At 27.7% G+C, this 18,922-nt stretch overlaps 1 protein-coding gene across 1 annotated transcript in view; it reads right to left on the bottom strand.

Moving 5' to 3' along the window:
* The window catches only part of LOC119676162 (dorsal-ventral patterning protein tolloid-like), a 40,153-nt gene that overhangs the window by 20,051 nt on the left and 1,180 nt on the right, over positions 1-18,922 (bottom strand). Inside the window, exon 6 of the mRNA XM_038087396.1 lies at positions 10,976-11,010. Within this exon, the coding sequence (XP_037943324.1) occupies positions 10,976-11,010 (35 nt within the window). The remainder of the gene's footprint in view (positions 1-10,975; positions 11,011-18,922) is intronic.

The raw sequence follows: 18,922 nt of genomic DNA, 5'->3' as shown, positions 1-18,922 counted from the left end.
GAGCTGTCAACTTTATTGACAGTTTAGCATCGGTTTCTAAAGCGGTTTGGTTCAAAAGTTTAAGCATATCTTATGGATCTCATGATGCTTTGAAACATAGCTATGTGTATTTAATTTAGAAATGTTGAATTTAAATTATTTGCTTTAATTACTTATTAAAAGATCTGAGACAATAAAATCAATAAAATAAGATGCCTATTTTTATTATTCAACAAAAACTCTTATATTTTTTTTCATTCTAAACTGATCTATTGTCTATTTACGCATCACATTATTCCTACTCACATTTTTTCTTTAGTAAACTAAAACATACATTATTGTGCTTCAAATCTCTTCTACTCAGAGGCATATATTGCCTATTGTGATGCCATCAAAAATTATGCCGGGAGAGGCGAGTTACTAACCTTTGTTATCCTAGTTAAACCATTTGGTTTTCCAGATGAAATTGAAGAGATCCGATAAGTTTGCTTGCGTTATCTCTTTCAAATTTATGTAAGTTCTTGTTTTATTTTTAGTTGACGAATCTTTCAAAAGAGACTAGATTTTACTTCCAGCGAAATATTTGTTACATTATTTGTAATCTTAAATATAAGCAGTTTAAGACAAATTATATGTCTTGTAAATACCTACGATCAGAAAATTATGTTCTAACCACATACTAGTTAAATTGAATCGATGATTTGACCTGCTAGAAAATTTTTAGCTCACTTTGACCTAATAATTAGTTAAAATCTTGTTAAATCAACAAAATTATTTTTCTAAGTGTATGTATGTGATATTAAAATTAGAAAAATTGCTGTGTGATACATTCATCTCAAATATTAAAGTTAATAATAGTACATATTGTTATATATTCGTATATGGAATAAACACCAAAACCTGTTACAATACTAAACATTGAGTTTTTATTATAATCATTTAATTTTTTCTTATTATCAACTTTTTAAGTTACTTTCAAAATTCCATAGCCTTACGTATAAGTATTTTTTTGTCAAATTTGTTTTGTTGGTTTCATATTCAATATTAATATTGCACCAAGAACATTAATTTTACGTTACAATATTGTACTTGTCATCGATATATATTGATTTATTATCTGCGATAATAGTGACCATTTTAATATCTTTGACCAAAAATACAGAAACCATGAAAACTTTTTTAATATTTTGACTATTTATGAAATACTATAAATAAAAAATAGTATTTCAAAAATAAATATAAATAATTGATTTTTATTTAAAATTTTGCACTTTCGGGTTTCAAAGCATTTGGTGAAAGAAAAACACTTCTCTGGTATTGAAAATGGTTTATAACAATATCAGGCCGCATTCAACCTAATCAACAAAATGTGTGATTAAAATGCTTTAAAAGCTTAGATAAAGTTGTACCTAATATCATAAAAACCCAATTTTGGTTTAATTTTTTTTTCACCCTAAAACTTAAAGCCAAATCTGAGGATTATATGGAAATGAGAATTTTGTATGTATACAATTACAACAAACCAAGCATTATTCCGTATACGCACTTTCATGGAGCCAATTTACTTCTGCATTTAATATGCCTTCACTCGTGCACAGGCAAAAGCTAAACAAAAACTAAAAAATGTAGAATTTTCCTTTTTCTCATAAAACACAACACAAAAATATTGTATCTCAACATTCAACATTCAGGCGTACAGAGGAACCAAAGCATTTCAGTTTTAAGTGCAAACTGCAGTTGCTTTTACTATTGTTTTCACGGGAAAAAATGCGTCTCCGTATATGGTCTACGAGGAGTGGTTTCAGTGCGTAGACATCTGATTTTATGGGTCGATATAAGTAATCAAAAGCTACTACTTCGCCGTTGGATATATATTTTTTCATCGACTAAAATTGATTATTGAGAATTTAAATGAATTTTAATAAATATTAGACTAAATGAAAACTTTAGTTAAAACCATCAGAAAAATACTGAAATATCTACAAAATTAATAAAATAATTTTGGTTGTACAGAAAGTAAAATTTCAAATACTTTTCCTTCTGAATTCAGTTTTTAATCAAATCTATAAAGTAATCCTAGAAATGGCAGTATCTATGAAAAAATTTTATAAAATTGTTTCTATTAAGAAAGTTTGCTTTTTTTTTACTTGGTATGAATCAGTATATGTGGGTTTGCAATAAGACTTAAAAATACTAGTACATGCTTGTAAAATTCAAATTTAATTGAAAACAAAATATTGTGTTTCTATATTTTTCTATTAATTAAAAATTTTCATTAAAACTACTATCTCAATTGTTTTTAAAAATATTTTTCTTTATAGTACCAATAATAAGTAAAGTATTGCATATTCTACAAAGCACTAATTTTAAACCAAAAACGCACAACAAACCGAAAAAATATTCAATCTGTTTTATAAGGACCCGTAATATGATTAATGTATTCTACAACTTAAATCTCTAAGTGCGAAAATACTGTTTTTTTACTATATATTATTATAATTAGGAAATATAATTTTTTACAAATGCAACGATAGAGAGACTTTGCTGTTTTATAAACTATATATAGAAATAGTGTAAAATAATTATAATATTTTCAACAATATTAAATTAATTACTATAATTTGGTTTTTATACACACTTTACTAAACAAAAAAATATTTGAAAATTATTTTTATTATTATTATGTTGAGGCTAGTTGTCAATGCACTTGAGCACTTTTACTCTCTATTAACTGCCAGGTTTCTTCATAACCCCTCTCTACGCCTTTACTAGATTAATGTTTATCACTTCAACAGACTTAACAATAACTGACCTCAGATCTGTATACCTCCCTGAGGAGCTTGTAACCATTCTGAGATTCGATAACACGGTGTTGGTAAGCCTGTCAGTTTTCGTAAATAATTTCATTTTCATTTTTCGGGATGTGCATCAAAATCCACTATTCAAATCATTCAAAACTTTCAAAACAAAGTTTTAAGAAATTTAGTCAACGCTCCGTGGTTTATTAGGAATACTGACCTCCATCGGTACTTGATGATCGAATCTGTGACTGCAGTAATTCAAAAGTTCGCGGTAAAGCACCAAAAACGATTACAACGAGACAGTCAACCATCTGTCTAATACATCTGGCCTGCTGAGGAGAATTAAACGAACAAAGCCTTTAGATCTACTCCCGAATTAATAGTCTAATAATAATTTAGATTACTACTATTAGCACTAAGTCTTTGACAACTTGACAATTCTAATAAGTATTCTGAAATGTAAGAAAACTGCTTGATAGTTCTTTGTATGAACTAGTCGTAGTCAAATGAAACATTTATTAATATTATTGTACATATTGTGTTTCAAATAAAAAAAAAAAAAAATTTTTACTACATTCTTCTCAAGAAAATTTATCAGTATTTTCCTACTGAACACATGGAATATTCTCCTGGTCAGCTATAGATGCGATTAATACTGCTAACATCAAATCATCTCAAGTACGATGGTTTATTGTCTATCAAACCTTAATGAAAAATATTATTATTATTATCTTAGCTATCACCAACAAGCATTGCTATTAATATAATTTAAAAATAATAATAAAATAATTATCTTAGTATCTGGAAAAATATTTTTGATTCGTTTGAATTAATTAATAATTGAATTAATTGAATTGAACAATTAATTAAAAATATTTTAATTAATATTTCTTTTTATCATAATAAGGAAATAATGACAACACGTATTCAGTACAGTTTAATTACACTACGAAACTATTCAATGCAAAATGAATATCAAATCAAACCTTTATAGCGAGTTAAGATAAAAATGCATAATACAAAAAGTATAGTAGCTCTTATTTATAGTAGAATGTTTGTAAAAAGCTGTTCGTATATGGTTTCCATATGTGGTTCCTACAGGTTTTTATTGTTTAACTTCCTACCAAAGAATATTTTCAATTGAACAGATTGTATTGTATAGATACTAAAGATGCTGTTCGAAAGTATTTCATTGCATTTAACTAGGAAGTGTTGAAGTTAGTATCATTTTACCGGTGCTCTATATTTTCTGAAAATAAAGTTTTCTTTCTCCACTTTTGATATAAATGAATAAAGTTTATTACAGAATTAACTTACAACATTGTTACATAGTTTCATGTATATGAACTACTTTTTCATCACATTTACTACGCTAGTAGTCTATATTTTAATACGAGTATTAGAATTTATTTTTATGTTATAGTTTAGTAATAGTTATTATGAAAATTTTTAATTTTGATATATACAAATTTACATTAATATAGTATATCATTTGATGTTTGTAAACTGTAATTTATGAAAGATTGTGTCTACTTTAATTTAATAAGAAAATATTTATACGCTAATATATTTATGAAAATCAAGTTTAGTGTATTACACAATCAGGCAAAATATCAATAATAAAATGTGATACTATTAAAATAATGATATTAGCTTAAAATTTTTTAAATCAATTAATGACAGTAAACATTACTTTAGATAAGTGTGTATACGCGAAATTTTGGAAATAATTCATTCCAATATTAGGATCAAATTTTAGTCTCTCATAGTAGTACGTTTAAAAAGAAATTGGTCAAGCCGTTTAATAGTATCGTTACCAGCTGGTTTCTCATATTATTAGATTTTAAATGAAATATTTATGGGATTATAAAATTGTCCGACAACAGAAATTAAATATTAATATAATATATATGAAATAGTTTAAAACTCATTTATTAATTAACTACATTATAGTATACTATATATACAAACGGACCTATTCTGTGCACTTTATAAACTTGTCAAACATTGACACTTGTCAAAATTGACTGCTGTAAAGGTTTTGGTATTCTGTGACATAAATAAAAAGCTCTTTTCCTTGTTAGTTGTCAATACTATAAATGCTGTTGACAACTATAAAAATATGCTCTTTTTAAGCATTTTTTATTTTTTGCATGCATGGCAAATATTCTTAACTAAAATATACGCTCTTTACAAGCATATTTTTTATTGTTATTTGAATGCATGAAAAATGCTTTTGGTAACTTAAAATATATGCTCTTTACAAGCATTTTTTACGAACAGTTACGAACAATTACGAACAATTACAAACAGTTTTCTATACAAAACACTTTACACCATAGTGTGGTGAGAAGCACTAAGTACTAGAGCTTTGAAATTTGTCAAGATGTGTCCAGAATACCAAAAAGCTTTCTGCTTTATAAAAATCAAAAATTTTATTAAAGAATTTGACAAATCTGTCAAGTGCACAGAATAGGTCCGAAAATGTAAATATATAAAATAACATAAAATTGTTTCATAGAAGCTCTGAAAATTGCTAGAACTCAGAACTTACAGCTCAATTTCAAATAGTTCAATGTCTGCTTTAAATGTTGAAATTTCAAATCTAAGTGGCTTTATGATGTCACTTCGGTCTTTTACGGACATAACCCGGTAAAACTGAAAGTTAATAAGTCTGTAGTTGCATCCTTAAAAACTTATAAAAGTTATTCTAACAAACCCCTTGGATAAAAGAAGACTTTTACCGACCCAAATAGCTAACAGGATTGCGCAGCTCACTAGTTACGGTATACTTTTACTGAAACTCAGTATTGTTACGCTGATTATTACCATCCTAACTATAGAACGTGCTTATGAACTGCCTTATCAACCAGTTAACACACATCTGATAGGTTCCCAACTAAAATTGAAATTTAACTGTATACTAAATAATAAATATCACACTAAATACTTGGTTGATAAGAAATTTATGGATACAGGGAAGTCTATTTTCAATATATACCACCTCTGTAAATAACATAAACCTACAGCCAAAAAACTCTAAAATCTCAAATCTCATAGATAATCGAAGTAACTAAAGTCGTGTTCCTCTTTTAGTCTAATGTCTCCTTGTAATCGGCCAATAAAACATTTATTTCTTTTTCAATAAAAACGTATAAATTTGTAATTATACGTCAAAAAACTATTGATGCTCTATATAAAGTGAAAAACAGATCGATAAAGCCATAAATTTTATTTTAAAAATTATTTAAATAATAGAAACGTATTATGTTTCTATAAAATTGATATGTCAGTAAAAATCAGTAAAATATTTCTTCTTCTTCTTCTTCTTCTTCTTCTTGAGTTAGTGCTATTACGCACTTTTACTCTATAATGACTGGGGGGTTAATCACTACCCCACACTAGGCTTTAACTAGGCTAAAAAATCATATCATTTATTTGTCTTTTAGTTGATGACGGACCTTAAATCAGCATATCTTCCTGAGAGTCCAGAAGTGGACTTGAGGATTGTTATGGCGGGGTTAAGTAGCGTATCAACTTTAGTGAATAATTTTAAAGCTCTGTCTCTGATATATTTTTTCACTGAGTCAATCCTAAGATCTCTATGTATGTCCGTAGATCTAATGTACCATGGAATCTTAAACAGTTTTCTTAAGACCAGGTTTTGAGCTATCTGTAATTGCTTTAAGGTGGTATTTGAGGCTTTGCTATATGTAACACATCCGTACAGAAGTGCAGGTCTAATTACTTGCGTGTAAAGTAACTTTCTGTTTTTAAAGTTGAAGTGATAATTATTAAATAGCGGCTTTAATAAATGTAGAATCTTAGAGCAGCTATTCCGTTGGTATTTCAAATGTTTAAACCAATTGAACCGTTTGTCAAAAGTGACCCCCAGATATTTTATGTTATCCTCCCACCGTATCTCCGTGTCGCAAACGCTCACTCTTGGAGGATGCTGTCTTCTTTTTCGAGTTATAAATATAGCCTTAGTTTTGTCATTATTAATTTTAATCTTCCATTTTTGGAAGTATTCCACCATAAGGTCTATATTTCCCTGTAACGTGTTGCTTACATTTAAGGCATCCCGATCCGAGTAGATCAAGCATGTGTCGTCTGCGTAAAGCGCCATTGATGTGGGACTTAAGGTGGGGATGTCTGCCGTGTATATATTAAACAATGTGGGAGACAAAGGCGACCCTTGAGGTACACCTGCTACAATTGATCGGGCGGACGAAAGAGTGCTATTAATTTTAGTACGGAAGGACCTTTCTTGCAGGAAGCTACCAATGATTTTAGTCAAACCACTAGGGATCCCAAAACGGGCTAATTTGACTATTAGACCATCATGCCAGACCTTGTCAAAAGCTTTGGCTATGTCAAAAATAATCATCCCGGTGGACTCCCGTTTACTTAGAGCGGTTTGTATCATAATTAAGACTACATATCAACAATGTCATTATTAACAATAATTAGAACTTGTAGTCCTAACAAATAAATTTGAAATGTGTTCCATTTACAATTGTAGTAAAATGTTAATCGTTGTCAAAAGGTTGACATTAAATGCACAAGGATTTCTTCAACAGTTTTGCTTTTGATCAACTTTACAAATGCTATTCATATAAACGTTTTGATTTACAATCTACATATTTCATGAAATATGTATGAAATACTAAATTCCAAATGACAACTTAACAGAAATGAAATTGCAAAACGTTTTGCAATTGCAGAATGAGCATTTGCATGTGAATAAGGTGGATGCACCTTGCAAACTTTGTGATGAATCTTTATATAAATTGAGTTCAATAAACTCTGAATGCGCACACAATATGAAATGTATTGTTAGGTACTAAATAGAGATAAAATTATGGCATTATAAATACATACAAGCAAACACAAATAAATGAAAATATATGAAACAGCGTTTATATTCCAAACGGATTGCTAACATCGCTTTTTGGGAAAATTGCACAATGCTTCCTGAGATTGATCTATTTTTAAAAATAAAATGAGTGAGGGCACACGACTGTCTCGGCAGACATGTAAAAAGAAAAATTTTTTATGAGTGGAAATATCTTCGCTCATTTTTGTATATATGGTATGTTTAAAGTATCAAAAGTTGGAAAATTAACGTGTTGTCAGGCTAGAAATAAATTAAAATATTTTAAATAAAATCACAAATGAATGCAAACTCAATTCCGCTTTACTGACCAAGACAATTCATACGCCATGTGCATGTGAAAATAGAGTCCATTGACTCCTAACAAGATATGACAGACCACTAATGTTAAGCACACAAGTATTTCCATTTAAATACACACAATTAGAATGCAAATACTAAATTTAACCTAATGTGACTGCACTTTATGTTATTAAACAATTTTACGTTGATTTTGTTAGTCTAATCACCACAATTTGCCTGCTTCTCACCCATCCAGCTTAGTAAGCTTATGTGCAAGCAATAGATGCACTTATCCTTATATAGAAATAAATGTGTGCACTTGTATTTGGAAATAGCATACACAAATCCTTGTTTCCAAATAACAATTAAAATATTGGACACAAGGTAAACTGATATTTGCATACATTTAAGTTCAGGATATTTATTTGCAAGACAACAAGGACAATCAATGTATAATACATGCATGTGCTGTAACTTTTGTTATTTGTTACGTATTCAGTTTTTGTTAGGTTGTTATTTCAATAAACAAAGCATTTAGAATTGTTATCTTTTGTAGTGGGAAAATTGAATCAAGTTGTGGAAAAATAATTTTCACAAAATTCGTATAGCAACGATTTATACGCTATATGAATTTTTCAGTACGTAATAGTCTTTCACAGTTTTGCTTCAAAGCAATTAAATAAATGCATTTGACTAAAAAAGGGGATTCCAAAGTCAACAAACAATAAAATATTTAGCGTTCATACACAAACTAAGAAATTTTCAGAGAAATTTTTTATGAGAGGAATCTTGCATAATGAATTTATAGTGCTTTTAGGCTAGTTCATAGATTAATTTCAATGTTTTTGAAATATTTCAATTTTGGATTGCTTTTAGTTTTTTGAAATTAAAAATGTTAAAGGATATTTTTACAGCTGTAATGTTGTTTTTGAATTTTTATAGTTTTTGTAAAGCATTGTATTTTTGCACAAAATATATTCAAATAAACTCCCATAAAAATTTGTTCAGCAGAAAAAAATTCTTTATTAATGATTAAAGAATATAGTAATAAAAGTACGATTTTGTCATTATTACATGTTAATAAAATATTTTTATGTTTATTAATATTAAATATTCAGCATTTACTCCATCTTCATATACAGTACTAAAAAAATATCAAGTTTCTTAAAACACTACTATCAAAGAGAAAGTAACACCGAAACCCTTGTACTGCATATGTAAAAAATGTTTTTAATAGATTTAATTTTGAAAATGAAAGATAACAGATTCAAATCATGGTAATATCGATATTGAAAAGATAATTATGTATTATTAATGTTTGAATATGATTTGCGACGTGACTTGCTCGAAAAAAATACAAACTGGAAGTTTAATTTTCCAGGAACTGAAGCTGTTGGAAACGGTACTATTAGAACAAAATCACGGAATAGTGAGTGGCGTCTTTAACTGGCGTCAATACAGGAAATGTAACGACGACTAGCAGACGAATTTGAATACAGCTAGTTCCGTCATATGATTGTCATTTAATTACTTAATTAATTAATTAGATTAAGTAATTAGATGATCAAAATGTAATACACCTACAACTACTCCCAATGTTTCTGATTTACTTGATTAGACCAGTGACTACACACAACTCCATAGAAATTGGTTCAGAGGTGTGAAATCATAATTTGCAATAGCATAACATTGTGGTTCTAGTTAATGCTTTCTGCAATAAGATTATTAAATCACGAGGTGTGTGGTATGCCAAATATTTTTGAAATCAGTTTTTTAGCATATTAACATCAATTAATTGAAAAACAAAATTATCATTAATCATGGACCTTTAATAGTTTTCACTGACTAACGTTCGGATCGGCAGCATTTTGCAAAAATGTTGGCCAATAATTCAATCAGATAAATGTATATTTATTTAGAAATAGCATAACACATTGAATATTAATCAGCAACTAAATGCCATGAGTTTCCCATTGCAAATAGTGTTGCACACTTCAAAATCAAAGGATCCTACATGAAAACTACTGACTGTATGCATTAATGAAGCTAAAGGATTTGTTTTATAATTGTCAAAAGTATGTTTATACTTGCTTTATAATTGTTTTCCATTAAATGTTTCTTAATGACAAAACGTACTGAATACAAATCAGCTGTCAGTTTTCATTGTGCTTAACACAAAAATTTGTCAAAAAAAAAATTTATAGTATAAAATATCTTATATTATATTATTATTTTATGTAATCGCATCGGTCTATTTATATTTTAAAGCGGACTAGCCCAATGAATTTTTGATGCAAAAGAATTAACCTTAGCAATTTTAGAGACAAATCTTTAACATTTGTCAAAATGATTGAGTTTGGTTGTCGTTATCATAAAAATTTTCTTCATCTCGATAAATTAAATTCATTCTTTTTATTTATGTAGACAACACATAAATGAAAACCATTTTTCCGTTTTTACGAACTTGGTTGGTGAACTTTTTCTTATACTTGTAATATGAACTGTATCAATTAGAATGTATTTAGAATAGTACACATTTACTCAGATCATATTTCATAAGATTAGGAATACGTGTTAAAATTATTTTAAAACCGATGCAAATTTAATTTCTTTATAGTTTTTATATAAATAAGTATATTCGTGATGCTATTATTACCCAAAGCATAGTATCTGAAGTCTTTATACGATCATCTTGATTAGTTAGACATAAAATTAATCTAAAGTGAAGATAGTATTAGTATTAGATATTGTTCTTATTACAACACTTAAAACCTTTAGATATTTTAATTAAAATCTTACAACTCAATTTACATACCATATGTATTTGCATAAGCAACATATAATATGTATTCAAATATTATATATTTGAATTTTACTAATAACATAATTTTCACTTAATTTACAAAATGCAGGTTTTAAATTTGTTTTGTAAACAAAATATTGACATAAATAAATTTAAATGTTGACATGTACATAATTTTAAGGTAATATTGAAATTTAAATAATACATGTTTACCTTCTGGCTTGTTTTGTCCTTTGATTATTTCGTATTAATTATACTTTATATTTCAGTTATGAACAAAAACTTTATTAATTAAATTATATAAAAGCATAAATTCTAAATTTATAACACCTGCTCAGTTTGTAATAATTTCATTGAACTAAACTTTTCAATTTGAATAAAATACGGTAACTTATTTATGTTTATTGAATAAGTTTAGTATTTTAACATGATATTAAAAAGTCAGTTTCCAGCACAAAATGAGTGTATATCAAAAATTAATAGAATGTTATTAGTTTTAACGCTTCATACCAATAGTATTTCGAAACCCTACTAGGTAAGTAAAGCTTATGTTTTTGGTTTTTCTTTCATACCGCGCTATACGGTAAATAGCATATTCAAAACAATTAAAATTTTATTCTTTATATAAATAATCAAATATCATAAGACATTAAAATCTCTCAAACAAACTGAGTCTTACCCAGAATCAATAAGAACACTACACGTAACAAAATATTAAAACAGTAGTCTTAGGGATTACGAAAATTGTCTTAGAACTAGTCAGCAACAACAAATGACAGAAGTAGATGAAGAAGACTTCTTCAGGGCTAAAGCCCGACTATGGCTATTTTAACCACAAACAATGATGATGCTGTAGATCAGCAAAATTAATTAAATATCAAATAACTATACATACTACTAGTTAGTAAAAAATATTTATATTGTTCTTTTTTGTTTTGTTTTTGGGTTAAAAACCATTTCAAACCTTTATTGACATTTAATATTGTTCTTTAAATGCAGGAAATATTTATTATACATTTCATTTATATTGGCAACTATTAACTAAAGATAGAATTTTTAAATGTTAATTTTTTTATCGAATGTGACGCGTTTTACGAAAAGAAACTATTTATAAGTTAGAAGGGTTCAAACAGTAATGAGAATAAAATTTTATTATTTTTGTCTATATACTACAGTTGTCTGCAACGTATGTACTTTAATGATTTATCATGGAAGAAATATGCCTGATGCATTAGTGAATAGCAAAATTAAAACTATGACTTATTTTAAAACATAAGCAAAACTGATAATTTTTTTTAAAAAGCTTGCATATATGTATATCTGAATTGTTTAAAGATTAGAAAAGTAACTACATATACGGATTTTTATTACCAGCATGAGCACTTCAAATAATTGTACAAATTCACACACCAAAATATTCATGTTTTATGGAAATGCATATTAAATAATTGAATATAAATGGAGATCCAGATCAAGACAGTAAGAAACAAACAAACAAATAAACACATATTATCTTATTGATCATATTATACTAAAAATTCTTATCTCCTGCCTTAGATTGAAATAAATACAAATATAACATTTAAAGGCTTGAAAATTTGTTTCAAATAATTTTGTTTTAATTTGACTTTTGCAGAAATTTTGTTTTTGTTATATTAAGTTATAGATTGGTTTCACACTTTTCATCTGAATATAATATTTCCAACAATTAATATTTGTAAACTTTTATTTCTTTGTAGAATTAAGATTGTTTATTATTTATTACATTATTTTCGCATGAAAAAAATAATATGATTATCAGTTATAAAGTTCCCTAAATTTAATTATTGAAAATTGTTTTAATACGAGTATATCTGATTCCATATCTCTTTGGTTGTTATGAAAAAGAACAATGAAAAAAAACAAACAATTTTATAATTTGTTAGAAAAAGTATATATTAGAAACTCTGATAAGTTAGTATTGGAAAAAGCACTCAGATAATTGCTGATTAACTAATCTAAAGAATTGATTCTGAACAAATGCAGTGACGATAAAGAACTGTGATAATATAGTATAACCTTAAATAAGGTCCATTGTAAAACTAAAGGATTTAACTTTAACCACAGTAATAAAATTTACAAGCAAGTTTTTAAGTGATGTATAGGTACTTTATCACTTGACCACTTAGCTAAAACTATTTCACGAAATAGAATCTAACAAAAATTCCTGTTTAAATAAATTGAATATTCCAACTGATAAAACTGAGAATAAAATCTTGCATTGATCAGTGTATACGCTTATAAATTTTTATATTTTTATTTGAATTTTTTTTTAATATAGCCATGAAAGTGCATAATGTTAATGTTAAAATCTGAATATTTTACTATTTTAATCTATTTAGTACTAGACTGAGGGGGTGATTTCAACTAACTGTTTCAAACTAACAACTAGGGGTACAACGGTGGGAACAGTTCGATTATTAATAATGGATCAATAAATAACTAATACACCCCACTTAATCAAGGAAGAGTTACCCAGTGATTAACATAGTATGTTCTTATATGCCTTATATCAAATCTTTTAAACATTCTAAACACATAACAATAAAATATTTATGTTTAAATGCTATATATTCAAGTTTAAGTTTATACTTTTGATGTGTATTAAACATCAATATTATAAATTAAAATATCTTGTGTTATTGAATAAAGTTAAAAAATTACTTATAGTGTAATAAAATAAAGGGCTTACAACGAAACATGGTTAGAGACGAATAGGGTTTATTCCATCAATTTAGAATTCTTTAATGTTCATACAGATACATATATGTGTATTGGAATTTAAAAGCCAATATAATTTTATTAAAGGTAATATGTGAAAAAATATAACAAGATCATATTTTAAATTAATTAATTGGAATTATTAATCATTATGTATTTAACCTAATGTGACAAAACATGTTTCATATTAAAAGTTAATAGATAAAATGTAAATGTATCAAGAATTTTAAAACAATAATTTGATATTTTACTTATGTAAAGTTAAAATTAAATTCTTGATGAAAATGTTAACCTATGATGGTAATTTGTCTACATGTATAAATAAAACAAGCTTGTAGATAAATAATAAGGAAAATGCTTATATCTAAGCTGCATAACTTTGCTTATTAGTTCAACATATTAATCACATGGTACTTGTCCATCATGATCCATTATAAATAAGTATGAGCATGAATATGTTCTCATATATGTGTATACGAGAACATGAATTGCATTGTTTTAAATTAGTTCATGAAATTTGTTGTTGAACATGAAGCAAATTTCAAAAAGTCAATATTCCGACACAGCATAGCTGAAATAACTGACTAGCATCCTTGCTTTGTTGCATCCATTTGCAGTTTCATACACATAATAATAGTTAAAAATCCTTTTAAAATTCAAGTACGATATTTGCTGCATATAAAAAGAGAAACAAAATCAGAATGAATTTATAAAATTGTTAAATAAAATCTCACTTTTAGCGCAAATAGAAACATGAACGCAGTGACAACTAACGCTCGAAAACTATTTGCAAAAGTACAACTATTCGCCCGCCTCTTTGTCTGCTTGATGTTTATTTTAGCTGCTCCCTCTGTTGTTGATGCTGTTGATTCCATCATTTGTGGCGGCTTGAAGAGCGACTATGATGGCCCTTTCCCTTTTGGTTCAACATCAAATATGAATAGTTTTGTAGATTTTTCTATTTTTGCACCATAAAGATTTATTTTATATTTTAAATATGTGTGATGTACGTGTGCAAACAATCCTGCAATGAGGAAATGTTGCATGTTGAGTGGGAATTATTTTCAAAACTTGTTGTGGTTTTGTTTCGTCTGTCGTAGCGATTCTTCATAATGATCATCATTTGCACCAACACAACTAATGATGTTAGTAATGATTTTCATATTATGAACAAAATAAAGTGGGTGGGTGTTTTGGGGACGATTATATAGCATAGTTTCTTTTGATAGCTTTGCTCCTTTATCCTGTCAAAGTAATGCGGACGATTTGTGGTTTGTTAGTTTGTTTTCAAACTCTACCATTTAAGATTGGCGCGAAAAATCTATTTAGTTAATTTTACACTGACAATCCTTCAAGTTGACAGATGATGCTTCTACTCTCACACAAGACAGGTAATTAGTAGAAATAGTACCACACACTGGAATTAAGGAATTCCGCACAACTCAAAAAATGAAGTTAACTTTGTTAACATTTACGTTTTATAAAACATAACATTAATATAATACATATGATAAGGTTTTATCGAAATTTTTCAAGTGTATACTAAATGTGCAATGAAAATTTAATTAATATTCAGTGTTATAATAATTACCAATTTATTGTCTCATATATGTTTCTATTTATATTTTACAATTATTTTATACGATATTACAACTCATTTGTTTAGTAAACGTTAAATTATGAATATTTAATTATAGGTATGTAGAAATTAACCCCTTTTAGAAAGCCACTTTTCATAATGTTGCATTTTTTTAGTTGAAACGAAATTGTATTGACATAATTTAGCAAAACAATCACTTTTTTTTATATATTTTAAATTTGGTATATACCTTAACCTTTACCATAATCTGTTGTTCTGAGTCCGTCGAAACACGAGACACACGAATATGAACCTGCATTGAATACATCAACAATCTCGTATTTTGTAGTTAAAAGCTTCACTAGCAACTAGGAAAACCATTGCGCTATCAAAATTTAACTTCCTGTACTCATTATAATGTCTCTATTTTCGTATAATCCCTGTATTAATGAAACCTGATAGTTTTGTTTGGAGTCTTTTCATCCAAGGAGATCATTTTTAGTAGTTGACCCATAATATCTATCGTTTCATCTACCGTTTAATTGTTTTTTTTTTTAATATCAATAGGTTCTTAATATCAATTGGTTGAATGACTGTATTCATTTACTGTCATTCGATGTGAAGTTACATTTTCCAACCGGGTACTGTAACTTAAAACACAGTAAAGGTGTTAGAAAAATTTAACTATCTCCCAAAAAGAAAACTATATTCAAACGTATAGCTCCTATTGGTACCGGCGAAATCCCTTGGAATTCTAATGAGACATTTATTGCCGCATTATACAAAAATTACCATGAAAATCCAAAACTTGTACAAAGTGTCAACTTTGAATCATTATAAGTTGCGAATGCATTTAAGTACAGGAGCGTGTTACCTATTTGAAATAATCAAACAATTGAGATATTAAAAGTTTTTTGATCAAATTTTTTTTAAGTACATTTTTAGATAGACTATAAAGTGTCTCAATATTGAAAATAGGCATTCCTCTTCTATATGATTTTTTCATATTTTAAAAAATTAAATTATCACCTCCCACATTTATGAAAGTTAGTTAGAGAGTTCTCTGCTGTATAATATAAATATATATATACAAATATTTCCATTTCAATATCCTTGGTATATCACTACTCTAGAACTTCTAACATAAACAGTGGATATACCATGTATGATTCATGTATATATGGTATACGATTCATGGATATCAGGAATCAGGAATCATTCTTCATTATCACATAAGAAACAATCACGAGCTAGAACGGCTAGCTGGAGGTGATACAATCAACAAATTATTGAAAAAGGATATTAGAGTACCGCTTAAGATTTAATGAAGTAGGAAACAGTAGAAGAAGAAGGCGACCAAGAAAGCGATGGAAAGACAGTATGTAGCAGGATTTCGATGAATGGAAGACTGTTGTTAAACAGGCTGGATGAACTGTATAGTAGCGGATAATGATGATGAATCATTCTACATGATAGTATTTAAAATCATATTCATATATTTAAGAAATAATACAAATATAATCAATAGTTTTTTTTTTTTAAATAACAAAAATTTAAATAATTTTTAATAATTTACTATAAAAATAAATTGGTGCTTAACGGAAATTGGTGTAGAAACCAAATACATATATGCTCCATTAGTTTCGCTAAAATATACTTAGTACGTAGTCGAAAATTAAATATTTTTATTTACGCAATACTTTTAAAATTGATGCCGCAGTATCGACGGCAGCATCAACAACTGGAGCAGTAGCAGCATGAACATGCTACATTAACAAACAAAATTGCTGATGATAAATTTTAAAATATTAAACGTTTGCAACTTGTTTTTAGGAAAATTCATTAAATTTTAATTTCGAAGAAAATCGTTAAGAATTTGTTCAAACTAAAATGCATTTCACATGAAAAGCAAATAATTACAAATTACTGCGCTGCTCGGCGTCTCCTCAGCTCTACACGCTTTATTGAATGCAATTTTTTATTTAGTTGCATCTAATATTTTGGTGTTCTGAACTTTGCTGGCTGTGTTGAAAATCCATAAATTATATGTAAAAATTGGAAATTTTGTTGCACATCGTTGAACAATGCGTGCATATGATTCTGCATACTATGGCACACAAAATATTTTATGAAGTTATTGCAAAATTGGGAAAATCTAAAAATTATAAAACTGCAACTGTTGCAGATACTATATGCAATGCTAATGATGATAGTGTTATCGTTTAATTTATACAACAAAAACAACTAAATTTATTTCTATTGAAATTACTTTTTTCTACTCGTTACTCTTCTTTTTTATTTTAGTTGCAATATTGCTTGTTATTGGTTGGATATAACAGCTATAAAAATTACTGCTACTATCAAATTTGAATTTAATATTATAAGACATTTGCCATTTGGCAAGAAACCAATTCTGCTTAACTTTTCACAACACTTTCGTTGTCAAGTGAGCATCACATCATCATCATCGTGGCAATGCACATTGTCAATGATAAAATCATAATCATCAATAGCTGCTCTGTGATAGCAACATCATGCCATATCATATCAACGACAAACATACACAATGAAAATTGCTTAGAGTAAAATGATTTATATAGTCGATATTGAACAAATTTAAATACTTATGAAGGTAAATCCAATTGAACGCACCACCCACACTTCGATGAAAATAATATTGCTACGAGCAAGTGAAGCGTGTGCTAGGTGCGCGGAGTATCCTGCTACACCAGCAGTTATGCTTTTATGAAGTGCAAATATGTTTTATTAAATTTACACCCATTTCACTTTAAACTGCACTTAACTTTACAAGATTCTTCGTTTACTACCGCTTGCTACATGGCATAGTTTCCGCACTTCCGTCATAGTCTAGTCAATACTGATGCTTTTGCATTCCTTTAATTTTTTTTTAATACTTTTTATCTGCAACTTTCATTGAATCATCCCTAAGCAAATCGGATTAACAAGCGGTAGCTCAACCTCTTAAATGGGTATAGAAGTGAAAAATTATGATTTGACCTGCTTACTAACGCCTTTCAATAAGTTCTGCCTTGTTTTTAACTTATAACCTATTTTTTCTCGATTTTACTCAATTTCTATCAAACAAGAGCACTTCTACGGAAATATAATGAAAATAATAAAAATAACGTGCAGAAAAAATATTGTTTTAAAAGTTCTTTAGTTCAACTGCATTTTTATTAATGGAAAAAGATTCCTTTGTGCTGAAAATACTTATTTATTAAAAGATTCAACTCATTAATAAAAATGCAATATTGATCGGTTATTAGTATTTTTAAATCCTTTATCTACTACGTTTACTTTACTCACATAACATAAAGTATATTATAATGGAACTCGTTTATAGTTACAAAATCATTTAAATTAATTCGTATTTAGCAGTTAATTTCTTCTTAATAAAGCTTGATCAACATGACTATTAGAGGTAATGAAATGATTTAAGAAAACAAATGATATGTAAACTATTAAGGCATTTTGCAGTAAACAGAACTTTCAAAGAAGGGCATTTTATTGTAAAGCTAACTATTAGTAATTACATCCATCGGTAAGGTAGATCTTCTCTTACTTCCCGTATTCACGAATCAACAGTCCAAAATATTTTACAGTATTTTTCACTAGATTTAATGTATTATGTATAATCAGTTTTCAATTCACGATTCCAAAATTTGCATTTTAGAAACAATATCACAGTAATAAATTAAAAATATTTTGTTTTCTACATTTTATTACTGCAACTGTTTTGTTAAGAATGAGCAGTTCATAAATTTAGATTAAATATAATGTTTAAAATCTAAAATTAAAAA

The sequence above is a fragment of the Teleopsis dalmanni genome, chromosome 2, assembly GCF_002237135.1.
Source record: "Teleopsis dalmanni isolate 2A chromosome 2, ASM223713v2, whole genome shotgun sequence".
Taxonomy (NCBI): Eukaryota; Metazoa; Arthropoda; class Insecta; order Diptera; family Diopsidae; genus Teleopsis; species Teleopsis dalmanni.
Note: the sequence above shows the minus strand (reverse complement) of the source record. Positions and strands in the feature narration are given on the sequence as shown.